At 44.2% G+C, this 13,232-nt stretch overlaps 1 protein-coding gene across 3 annotated transcripts in view; it reads right to left on the bottom strand.

The window, feature by feature from the left end:
- The window catches only part of LOC137436665 (laminin subunit alpha-1-like), a 296,063-nt gene that overhangs the window by 172,485 nt on the left and 110,346 nt on the right, over positions 1–13,232 (bottom strand). For all 3 annotated transcript variants that reach the window (XR_013624965.1, XM_078786676.1, XM_078786677.1), the window contains exon 18: positions 11,306–11,392. Coding sequence is in view for 2 of the 3 variants with exons in the window: in XM_078786676.1 (XP_078642802.1) it covers positions 11,306–11,392 (87 nt within the window). In the remaining variant the exon portion in view is untranslated. The remainder of the gene's footprint in view (positions 1–11,305; positions 11,393–13,232) is intronic.

Genomic DNA, 13,232 nt, shown 5'->3' on the forward strand with positions numbered 1-13,232 from the left:
GGTGATGGAGACATGGAGGGAGTATACGGGGTTGTTGACTCATGAAACACATTTTGAGCAGGTCCAGCAAGTGAAGCTGACAGCCCCAGAGGAGTGTGGCGAACCAATGATGAGCGACCGGACCGATGTGACTTTGGAACGAAGCAGGTACGTGGGCATCTGCATACATGGTGCGGATGATGAGCTTAAGTTCGCAATTGGATTTGATGTTAATCAAGAGACTCTGTCCGATGGGGTGCACGTATGCGTGACACCTGAATGTGTGGATGGAATGCCTGTGGATGAATGCTGTGAGCCCATAGTCCAGTTTACAGCACCGGGGTGTGCTGTCAAGGCCGAAACGTGTGTGAGTGCGGAGCATGGAATGAGTGGTGACGTAGGAAATAGGTTCGAGGTGCAAGGGGAAATAGAAATTCCACCAGGAGCAGGCTTTAGAAAGGGGATTGTAATTTCTCCCTCAGCTTCACAGGAACTTTGAGGTAGAGCGCAGATGCGTAGCAGGCGGCGTTGGCATGCGTCACATACTCCCTGGACCCATTTTCGAACAAGAGGGGCCCAGCAACGACACCGCCAGGTGTCCCTTGGTCATCGGACCTCTCTGAGGACACGAGGGGTTCGGCTAGCTAAATGGGATTTACCTGTCTTCAGGGAATTAAAGAGAAGAGGGGGAGGCCGCTCCCCCAAGTGGGGTCTACCTGACTTCCGCGAACCCTGGAGAAAAGGAGGGGGTGGACCACGACCCCAATTGAGACGTGACCCTTATGAGCCGTGGCGGAAAGGCGGCGGGGCCATGTAAGGGGTAATGAGGGTTTCCTTCCCTCACTCACTTTCCAATGAGTCACAGAAGCAGGCCAGATTGGAAAGAAAAAAAAAAAAAAAAAAAGGAATTCTTGACTGAAAATAATATCGAGAGAGATTGCAAATTGAGAGACTGACAGAAGAGACAAGAGTGGCACAAGTGGATGTGCGTGACTATTTAAAAAAAAAAAAAAAAAAAAAAAAAGTGAGAGAAATAGTGGGGACATGACAGACAGGGCGTTAAACACCCCTGCAAAAAGTGGAAGGTGTTGGATGGTGTTGTGGACTGGGTGTGTGGCACTGTGGAATGAATGACGAAGGTGTTTGGGATGAATGGCGTGATTGTGTGAATGAGGGGAGTGAGTGCGAACAATGTACCCTGTTGGTAGGAGTCTCCTAACCAAGTGAGTGTAGGTTAGGGGGACTTAGTGGATTTGACGTGGATTCTGGCTGCTGTTCCATTGTGCAGGCGGACTGCTAGGGGTAGGTGCAGCCAAGGTATGGTGGTACTGGCTGGGAGTGTGACATGGTATTGGAAGTTGGTGAGTCGGGAGGGGACACCAGACAGTAGGGTTTAGAGTGCTAAGAGAGCACAGTGCGGGGGCTAGAGAGCCACCCGGTTAGAGTGCTTGGAGAGCACAGTGTGGGGGCTAGAGAGCCACCCCTTATTTAGGAGCGCCAGAGGCGCGCTCAGGTGAACCCCGAGGTCGCTGGGTGTCCCCCACCACCTATTGGAAGCAGGCAAAGAGGCCTAGTTGTAGTCACACTCCCCAGCCAATGAGTTATGCCTGGCACCACCAAGTGAAGAAAAAGAGACAAATAAGGGCCTTGCCCAGGTTTAAAAGAATGGAACAGTGTGCCAGGTTGGGAAAAATGGGTCATTAGGATCATTGTGGCAATGGCAGGGTTTGTGCCATTGGTTAGAGCTTTAAGTAAAAGGTTAGGTTCGATGAACTCTCCTCCGCACCATTCATGTGTGACACCTGGTACGAGTCGTGTTGATGGGAAAGTTGTGAACAAGGGCCAGGTTCGGTCGCCCTCTCCAAGTGCCAGAGAAGCCACCAGTGTGTCATGAGCACACAGATAACAATTGATTAAGAAGCACACCATCCTGTCAGCTAAAAAGTGAAAGGACTTTTTAAGAAGACCATACTAAAACAAGTCGTACCAAGATAAGTCAGGCAAGGAAGGTTAAGGGTACTCTTCATTTTGCCTGGGCTGAGGTCATCACCCCCACTTGCACCCTAAAGAATGCCTCCAGACTGCATTTGCTTACCATCGGTAGAACTGTGCCACCTGCTGTCCAAGGCAGGGCTTGTTGCCTGCTGCTGCTCGGTTGTGTGCCATGTGGGCCGAAGCATTTTTGTGGGCCATGGAGGCCAAAGTGCTTTTGCGGGCTGTTGCAGCCGAAGATTCATGCCGTCTTGTGGGCTCAGTGGGCCGAAGGACTCTTTGTGAGATTAGGCCACTGGGCCGACTGAACTCACCTGGTGAGAGGCCAATAAGGCCACGAAGTAAGGAAACCCCTCTGGGGTGAAGACACAACACTGCCGGGAGGAGGCGTGAAGGAGCGAACACGTCAAGAGGCTTTGAAACTCTGAATGTCTTGCTCCGATGTGAATATTGGTGTTGAAAGTAACATTGAATGCCCTCCTGCGCAAATGCATAATTAGAATGTTAAGTATTGTGCATAGAGTGTGGATGTGTTTGTTAGATTAGTGATCCGACACACTAGGATAGGGACATGCCAATCTTACTGATACTTTGCTTCTTGGAGTTAAGTGCTTGCAATGTTGTGGGTTAGAGTAAATGGGAGATTTGTGCTGTACGTTAGACAGGGCCATTCCCGCGGGCTGCCCCTAGTGGAGGCTCGGGAGAGCCTCGGGAGAAAGGTGGGGGTAGTGTTGCGGAAATGGCCCTTAGTGGTTTATTAAATATATAATTAGTTCAGGTCCCCTCTTAGATGTATGTTTACCATAGATCGTCTGTACTGGGATGGTAGTTTTGTGTCGGAAGGTGTAGCAGGCTGTTTTGTGTGGTGCATTGGTGGTGTACAAGAGACGGTTCCCTTTTAATTACATCTTGACAATGAAACAAGGTGCAAGTTCCATTAAGACCGGCCTCGGTTGCAATGCCATGATCGAGGCAATGGATTGACGTGAGAAAGCGCGATTGAGCGGGCAAAAACGACAAGCGCCGTCAAAAACCGGAAGCGGCGCTTCGAGGGGTCGCTGAGGACGTGCGAGGGAGGAGGTGGAAAAAGACGCATGCGCGGATGGCGTGTGGACAGGCCTTCGCGGCGGGTTCCCGCCGGAGAGCTCTCTCCGCGCGTGGTTGAGCGGGAGAAACGGAAAATCGTGCTGATCGTGTGGCCGATAAGGAGAGCCGGTGGCCACCATTTCGCGATGCTTGATGCGTGGCCGATAAGAGGGCGGGCCGCCATTTGGCAGACTGCAGGCCCAAGCGGGGCCTTCGAATCCGGCGACATCGGCTTGTTACGAGCTGCATTCGCCCTTTTCACATCTTCACCTCTCGTCCATCAACACCACCAAGTACCCCCCTGTCTTGTATGAATGTTGTCCAGGCCTAAGGTTTATCTCGTTAGGGTCACCCCGCGAAACCCTTAATTGTAGCTCCCTAGATAAGAGCGGGTTATTACTCATAGTTGAATTATAATGTTATCATGAACGCCTTGCTTGTTTTGTGTACCCTAATGTTCCCCCATTAAATCTGGTTGATTCATATGGAAGTTGCCGCACTGCATTCATCTGTGTCGCATTGAAGAGCAATCCGCTCGATTTGTAATTAAAACCAAGCTGGCTACAGGTTGCGGCAGACTTCGCTCGGTCTCTGACAAACCCAACCTGTAGCGACGGGTGTCTCCCCAACTGGCAAGGCACAGGTGTAATTTGGTATCGCGATAGAGGCGCGTAACCCGAGATCTGTGTCGAACCAGCCGGCGTTGCACCCGTGGGACGGCCGTGCCGGGAGGCGCGACCCGTCTCCTACAACAATATATGTATATATATATATATATATATATATATATATATATATATATATATATATATATATATATATATATATATATATATATGTATATATATATATATATGTATATGTATATATATATATATATATATATATATATATATATATATATATATATATATATATATATATATATATATATATATATATATATATATATATATATATATATATATATATATATATATGTATATGTATATATATATGTATATGTATATATATATATATATATATATGTATATGTATATATATATATATATATATATATATATATATATATATATATATATATATATATGTATATATATATATATATATATATATATACATATATATATATATATATATATATACATACATATATATATATACATACATATATATATATACATACATTTATATATATATACATACATATATATATATATACATACATATATATATATATATACATACATATATATATATATATACATATATATATATATATATATATATATATATATATATATATATATATATATATATATATATATATACAGGGTGAGTCAGAAGTAGCGCCCGATTTCTGTTTATATATCTTTATATATATCTGTGAATGAGATATGCAGATATATATGTGAATATGCAGATGATCTGGTGTTGATTGCGGAAAGTATGGATGGACTGAAGGAAAAGATGAACAAGTGGAAGGAATGTATGGAGACAAAAGGTATGAAGGTGAATATCGGAAAGACGAAGGTGATGGCAAGTGGTAAAGCATGTGGTGAGGTGGAAAGAAATGGGAAGTGGCCCTGTGCTGTGTGCAGGAAGGGTGTCGGAGTGAACTCCATTCAATGTACAATCTGCGCTGAGTGAGTTCATCAAAAATGCAGTGGTCTGAGAGGGTCATTAACCAGTGTGGCAGCGACATTCAAATGTAAGGTGTGCACAGAGGGAGCTGCAGATGGAGGAAATATTGAGTTGGATCTTGGAGACGGCGTGAAGCTGGAAGGTGTGAAAACATTTTGCTACCTCGGAGACATGCTGAATGGAGAAAGTGGATCAGACTCGGCAAGGGTTGCAAGAGAGAGATGTGCATGGAGGAAATTTCTGGAACTGAGTGGCATGCTGATGAGGAGGGGAGTGTCGTTGAAGCGGCAGGGAAAGGTGTATGCTGCATGTGTGAGAAGTGTTATGATTTATGGGAGCGAGACATGGGTAATGAACATAGAGCAGCAACGAAGGCTGGAAAGAGTGAAAATGCGAATGGTTCGGTGGATGTGCAGAGTATCGTTGAGAGAGAGGAAGACAAATGATGAATTGCGAAAGATGATGGGAATAGAGCCTGTGATTGATGCTGTGAAGAGGAACAGGTTGAGATGGTCGGTCATGTGTTGAGGAAGGATGAAAGTGACTGGTTGAGAAGAGTGATGGAAATGAATGTAGAAGGAAGTGGAGGACGGGGAAGACCGAGAAAGACTTGGCTAAAGATGGTGGAAGAAGAAATGCGGGCAAGGGGGTTAACAAGGAGAGATGCAGAAAATCGGGCAAAATGGAGAAGATTGTCGTGGGGACCGCAAGGCTAATCCTCGCTCTAGCAGGGAAAACGGCCTTTAAAATGCATGTTGTATATACAGACTTGGCATTTAATATGGAATTATTTTTTTTCCTTGACGGGTTTACTTTCTGAACTCAGTATATCAATCTGGTGAGTTTCTTTTGCCCTTCGGTGATGTCTTTGTTGAAAGAACCATGTCACTGATTGTCTTTCGCAGCAAGAAGTCAATAACAGGATTATATCACAGATAGCGTGACAAAATGTAAGGACAGGTACATTTGACGATTGGCTTCACAATCGGGTATATCAGGGTTGTTGCGTTCTGTGTTAGTGGAAAACAACTGCTGCACGTCTACAAAAGTTATTGCCGCTTCCTCTGGAGATGGTCCGTCAACTTGACAATGCTGTTTGTCATGGAGTGGTGGCTTTACAAAATTCTGGCATGAAACAGCATGCTATTGCTCGGCAGTATGGCATCACTCAGGGTCAGGGGTTAAAGATCCTGAAACGAAATGCTCAGAGGGGTGTCCCTACTCCAATACCGAGGCCAGGACGTCCACGCAAAACCACAAGGAGAGATGATCGCCAGCTGCACCAGTTAGTCTGCAATGGCCGTACCAAGTCAGCTAATCGGCTTAGGGCCGAGTGGCAGCAACTGACAAATGTGCCTGTATCCAGAAGGCTAGTCAACCAACGACTGGTTCAAGCAGGCTATCGTGCCAGGCGTCCCCTGAGAAAGCCACGCCTGACCAGACAACACAGCCAGCGCCGATTGCAGTGGGCCAGAGAGCACCGTCAATGGCAGCCAGGACACTGGAATCACGTGATCTTCAGTGACGAGTCTAGATTTCTGGTCTGTCGTCAAGATGGCCACGTCCGAGTGCGCAGACAAGTGCATGAAGCCCACAACGAAGATTGTATAGTGCCAAGAGTCCAAGCTGGAGGTGGTGGGGTGACCGTTTGGGCTGCTTTTCATGCAGGGGGCAAAACTGACCTGGTTGTTCTGAATGGAAACCTGAACCAGTTCAAGTACAGGGCCATTCTGGAAGAAACATTGCTTCCATTTGCTCGTGTAGCCTTTCGAGGAAACTTTGTCTTCCAAGATGACAATGCACGGCCTCATCGTGCTCGCATGATCCAACACTTTCTTGCTGACTGTGGTGTAGAGCATATGGAGTGGCCTGCCATGTCCCCGGATATGAATCCGATAGAGAACTTGTGGGCAGAATTAACACGTCAAATTGACAACTTGGACCAGCAGCCTCCCTCTGTGCGTGAATTGTAGCAGACTATTGTCACTGCATGGCAAGCGATTCCTGTCCAAACCTTGGCAAATCTTGTGAACAGCATGCCTCAACGTGTACGTGCTCTCCTGAATGCTCGTGGGGGTTACACAAAGTACTGAACTGTAATTTTACTGTCCGTAATCCCAGTCATAATTTAGCTTTTGTTTTTGTTGAAATTTTTTTTGGCTAATGTGCAAAATAAAGAGATACTTCTGGAAAACGTACAGAAGTTTAACACAGTACTGTCCGTGAATTGAGTTCGATATCAGTTTACATCACTTTCAAGGATCAATTTATTTGCTTCGAAATGTCAAATGTGGTTTTTGTTTCTTTTAAAGGTCACATTAACAAAATCTAGAATAATTTCAACATAATTCCAATGAACTTTTGGTTCTAAGTCATCTTGAAAAATAAGTTCACCCCCACAAAAAAAATATTCCATATTAAATGCCAAGTCTGTATATATCTGTGAAGCGTCTGTCCTGTGTTGTGTTGTGTTGTGTCACTGAACTACTTTCTCAAACTTTTGTGAAATCATACCAAACTTCTGGTATGCACATATCTCTTCCGTCGGTATGTCCTAATGGTATTTTTTTTGAAAATTCTTCCAATTTATTATTTTATTTTATTTTTGGAATTTTTTTGGGGAATTTTTTTTTTTTCAACTTCAATTGTTTATAAAATGTGATATCACGTATGTTACAAATTCATCTGTGGAAAATAATTGTTTGAATTATGATTGGTTTAAACCATGACAAAACGGCAACTCGGGTGCAGTCATTTATCTATATATCTACACATCTGGGCAGTGTCTGTGTTGTCACTTAACGACTCCCTCAAACTTTTGTTTCCGTGGTTGTGAAGCGTTTTTAATAACGTTGTGGTGTTTTTAAATCACGTGGTGGTGAGGTATTTAGAATTATGTGGTGGTGAGGTGTTTTTAAATGATGTGGTGGTGAGGTGTTTTTAAATCACATGGTGGTGAGGTGTTCTATAATCACATGGTGGTGAGGTGTTTTGAATTACATGGTGGTGAGGTATTTATAATTACGTGGTGGTGAGGTGTTTTTAATTATGTGGTGGTGAGGTGTTTTGAATTAGTTAGTGATGAGGTGTTTTGAATTACGTGCTGGTGGGGTGTTTTTAAATGACGTGGTGGTGAGGTGTTTTTAAATGACGTGGTGGTGAGGTGTTTTTAAATCACATGGTGGTGAGGTGTTTTGAATTACATGGTGGTTAGGTGTTTTGAATTACGTGGTGGTGAGGTATTTATAATTACGTGGTGGTGAGATGTTTTTAATTATGTGGTGGTGAGGTGTTTTGAATTCGTTGGTGATGAGGTGTTTTGAATTACGTCGTGTTGAGGTGTTTTGAATTACTTGATGGTGAGGTGTTTTTAAATGACGTGGTGGTGAGGTGTTTTTATTGCGTGTTTTATGGCTGTGAGGTGTTTTTAATGCGTGTTTTATGGCTGTGAGGTGTTTTTGTTGCATGTTTTGTGGCTGTGAGGTGTTTTTATTGCGTGTTTTATGGCTGTGAGGTGTTTTTATTGCGTGTTTTATGGCTGTAAGGTGTTTTCAATTTCGTGGTGGTGAGGTGTTTTTAATTTCGTGGTGGTGAGGTGTTTTTAATTTTGTGGTGTTGAGGTGTTTTTATTACGTGTTTTATGGTTGGTTGTGAGGTTGTATGGTTGTGAGGTGTTTAAAATTACTTGGTGGTGAGGTGTTTTGAATTACGTGGTGGTGAGGTGTAATCGTCCCAAACTTCCAGTCTGCACCTACCCCTCCCCTATTATGTGCTGAGGGGTTCTTTCTTGGAAAAAAAAAAACATTCAACCTAAATATTCAACCTAAATTGCCTTTCAAAATGTAATATCACAAACACAACAAATACATTTGTGCAAAATAATTATTTGTATTATGATTGGTGTAAATCATGACAACACAGCAACTCAAGTACAGTCATTATCCTCAGCTAAAATAAGCCCGTTCCTCAGTAACGACGCTTGGTGAGGCGAGTGCAGCGAGCCGAGCCAAGCTAGTATATATATATTTCTGTCAGTTGATTGTTTGTTTGCCATTTGTATTACAGTGTACAAGAAGGTAGAAATAAATGAATGACAAATTTATGTAACCATTTATTCGGGAGAAAATTATTACGGAAGTGTAAGTGGATCCCGGAAAGTGGATCGGCCACTGCGGTCCGATCGAGTGGCCGGCACGCTCCCCAGACCTTACACCTCCAGATTTCTTTATTTGGGGGTTCATGAAAGACCTTGTTTATCGTGAAAAGCCTCGTACCATTCAGGAATTGAAGGCTCAAATCACTGCAAAGTTTGAGGAAATTGATATCGAACTCTGCAAGCGTTTGTGCCAGTCTGTGCCTGCTTGGCTGCAATTGTGCATCGATCACGAGGGAGGGCACTTTGAAAATTGCAAGTAAAACAGCTTGGTACACTTCTGTAATAATTTTCCCCTGAATAAATGGTTAGATAAACATGTCATTCATTTATTTCTACCTCTTGCACACTGTTATACAAATGGCAAACAAACAATCAACTGACAGAAATATATATATATATAAACAGAAATCGGGCGCTACTTCTGACTCGCCCTGTATATATATATGGCAAGTTTTTCGGTTTTTCCAAGATGGTGCTCATGCCACTTGACCTATGACGTTATAATTATCATTTTAAAAAATTATACAGGAGGAGGTGCACCTATGGTGAAAATTTCGTGTCAATTAGGCCAACGGTGGCAGAGAAAAGCATACTCACCTTCTGTGCGGACAGACAGAAAAAGAAACGGACACAAATGCAATACCCTCTCCTATGGCAAGGGTAACAAGCACACACGTACACCCAACACAAAAGCAACAAACACAAGACACACAAGAGCCTATAGTCCACAAGCCTATATATCAGACCAGGAGACCCGACCATTCAAAATTAGCCTCAAAGGATGATTTTTTTTTTTAAACACCCAAAGTCCATGTACTGGATTGCGTTCAGAAAAAAGATAAAAAATAAAATAAAGAGTCTGATGTGGTTCAAAACTTTCATGGAAAATGACAAAAAATGAATGGGAACACAAGATTAAACTCATTTGATAGTGCAATGTTTGGATCGACATGTGCACACATGGTGGTGAATTGCGCATGAGTCGGCCTGTGCGTTCAGCTCAGAAAATCCTGCAACCGTGAACAACAAAGCTGAGCAATGTGGAGACCAACCATGAACTTGCATTTGTAATCAAAATGTGTGTGCTTGGTCGTCATCTCCAAATGCAGGTTTCAGAAGGTGGAACGGAGACCGACAAGCTCTCAAAGTATATATCCACGTGTGTGTATGTGTGTGTGTGTGTGTGCGTGTGTGTGCGCACCCATTTTGATTCATTTACATGTACAGTATAACATAACACAGATGCGTTTCAGTCTAGTAACATCTCGATGAGAAAAATAAATTCACAATCACAGGCCATAGTTTACAAGATTGCAAATTGTTCCCGTTATTTTGGATCGAGCGGTTGGGAGGTTTCCATGCATCCCGTGGCAGCATCTCCCTGCAGACTCAGCCATCCATGTGACAGCAACCGCAACCGCAACGCTTCATTAATCCGAGCAACCTCATAGCTCATTCCGTCTGGCCACCGCCAGCCCCTGCCCCCAACTACCCCCGATCACCCTGTCTGCTGCTTTGCCATTTCACACATGAGGGTTTTATTGTTTGATCCGAGGCACGAGCTGTCCAGCTGAATGGATTTTCCACACGTACAATGGATTTCATTTGATGTACAATCAAAGCATGATATATTACACTAATCACAATGATCTACTTACCCTTCAATTATTCATTAAATTAAATTGATGTTCAACATGGATTATAATCGATAGTTGAAGTGTCTGCCATGATGTAACTTCGCCAATCAGAATTATTTTGTTGTTTTTCCATGTGAGCACAAAAGGCCATTGTTTGAAGGTGAATTTCATCGTTGAGTTCTTCACACAAGGCCTTTGATAGAAACAGGTTGCATTTCACACACCCCAGAGAAATAATAGCTTCACCAGGAGATTTGACACGGGCATCCAGATCCCATTTGAAGCAATTCCCCAGATCTTTATCAAATGATAAACATGGCGGCCACATGCTTGGGGAGAGCAGAATTTTTAAAGAATCGGGTTTAACGCAGCAGGGTGTATGCAGCCATACAATCAAGATAAAGAGGATTAATGGAGGAATCTTGTCCAGCTTTTGGAGTTTGTTCATCAGGCAACCTCAGGCCTACCGGTGCTAGTTTGATTCTATGCTGTTTGGCGGCCCACCTTCCATCTCTCTCTCTCCATGAGTGTATGGTTCGACTGTGCCGTTTACATCCCACTGCCATTCCTGGGGATCATCCCTGGAATTACAACATCAACATGCATGCTGTAGCACTCTCAAGATTCCTTCGATGTTTCTGTAAGACTGCACCACCATTGGTTGCGTGTTCACCCAGCGTGCTCTGTGAATACCTATCATTGTTGATTTTTATTTGAATAAAGCCGAACGTCTCACCCACTCCCCAACCTCCCTTACCTTGCCCCCTTCTCACAACAAAATCCCCAATCCCTTCTAATACTCAAGCCTCACCTCTTGCAATGTTTTCCTGCATATCCAGGTGGACATTCATCGCACACTGGATGTCCATGTTGGTCCATATGGCAAGCCAAGGGAGACCTGTATAGAAAGGATACATATTAGAGGAAAGCAACTACAGTTGTAGTTAGCAAGATCCATAATGAAAACTAAATGAATGAACTGTTCCAGATGAGCTCCACTCGGTGCTCAAAATATCAGGCCTGGGGCTTTGCATGTTGAGGAGCTACATTAGTTGGTGGCATCTTCAGTTTTGATTATGGAAGCATATCTAGACAGTCACTAATATACAAATTCAAAAGCCATGACAGTATTCTAGACAAAGCTGACATAAGCATGGTGTTCACTGTGACGTTTGTTACTCCTGCCAGGGAGTAATAATAATAATAATAATGCATTTATTTTATATAGCGCTTTTCAGGAAGCCCAAAGACGCTTTGACAGAGTGCAAAACATAACGCATAGCAAAACATAAAGACAATTGCAAAAAAAGAAGAATCAATAGGGAAATATTCAAAGCACAAAGGAGGGAGAAGGAGAGGAGATAGTCAGGGGTTAGATGCTGTGGGTTAAATGTTGAATGCAGTGTTGAACAGGTGGGTCTTGAGTGATGTTTTGAATGTGGTGAGTGAGGAGGAGTCTCTGATGGTGTGAGGTAGCGAGTTCCAGAGGGTGGGAGCAGCGATGGAGAAGGCCCTGTCCCCCCAGGATCTAAATTTGGTCCGGATGGGGGGGGTCAGGAGGTTGGTACCAGCAGAGCGGAGGTTGCGGGTGGGAGTGTGTCTGGAGAGGAGGTCAGCCAGGTAGGATGGGGCCAGGTTATGGAGGGCTTTGTAGGTCAAGAGGAGGATTTTGTACTGGATTCTCTGGGAGATGGGGAGCCAGTGAAGCTTGTAAAGGACGGGGGTGATGTGGTCACGGGTCCGGGAATGGGTGAGTAGACGGGCAGCGGAGTTCTGAATGTATTGGAGTTTATTGGTGATTGTTGAGGGTGAACCATAAAGGAGGCTATTGCAGTAGTCCAGACGGGAAGTGATGAAGGCGTGGATGAGGGTTTCTGCAGCCACAGAGGAGAGGGATGGACGGAGACGGGCGATGTTTTTCAGGTGGAAGAAGGCTGTCTTTGTGATCTGTTTAGTGTATTTGTCGAAGGAGAGGGTTTGGTCAAAGATGATGCCAAGATTCCGGATGTGAGGGGAGGTGGACACTGGGAAACCGTCGATGTTGAGGGCAAAGTTATGGGTGGACTTGGTGAGCGTTTTTGGGCCAATGATGATTATTTCAGATTTATCACAGTTAAGTTTGAGGAAGTTGATTTGAAGCCAGGATTTTATTTCAGTGATGCAGTTTGTCAGGATAGAGTGGGTGGCGGTGGAGATGGACTTGGTGGAGATGAAAAGCTGGATGTCATCGGCGAAGCAGTGGAATTGGAGACCATGACGGCGGATTAAGTGACCGAGGGGGGACAGGTAAAGGATAAAGAGGAGGGGGCCAAGAACTGAACCTTGGGGGACACCTTGGGGGAGGGGAGCAGTGGGGGATTTGCAGTTATTGATGGAGATGAACTGACGTCTGTCAGAGAGGTATGATTTAATCCAAGAGAGGGCAGTGCCGGTAATGTTAAAGGTGGTTTCAAGTCGGGTGAGGAGGATGGTGTGATCGATGGTGTCAAAGGCAGCGCTGAGGTCGAGGAGGATGAGAATGTTGAGGTTGCCAGCATCAGAGGAGAGGAGAAGGTCGTTGGTGATTTTGAGGAGAGCAGTTTCAGTACTGTGGTTGGACCGGAATCCGGATTGGAATGTTTCATACAGGTTATTGGCAGAGAGGTGATGCTTGAGTTGAGTGGCTACAGCGCGTTCCAAAACCTTTGACAGAAAGGGTAGGTTGGAGATGGGTCTGAAGTTATTTAGGGTGTCAGGGT

The sequence above is a fragment of the Myxine glutinosa genome, chromosome 11 (assembly GCF_964187855.1).
Source record: "Myxine glutinosa chromosome 11, kmMyxGlut1.1, whole genome shotgun sequence".
NCBI classification, from domain to species: domain Eukaryota; kingdom Metazoa; phylum Chordata; class Myxini; order Myxiniformes; family Myxinidae; genus Myxine; species Myxine glutinosa.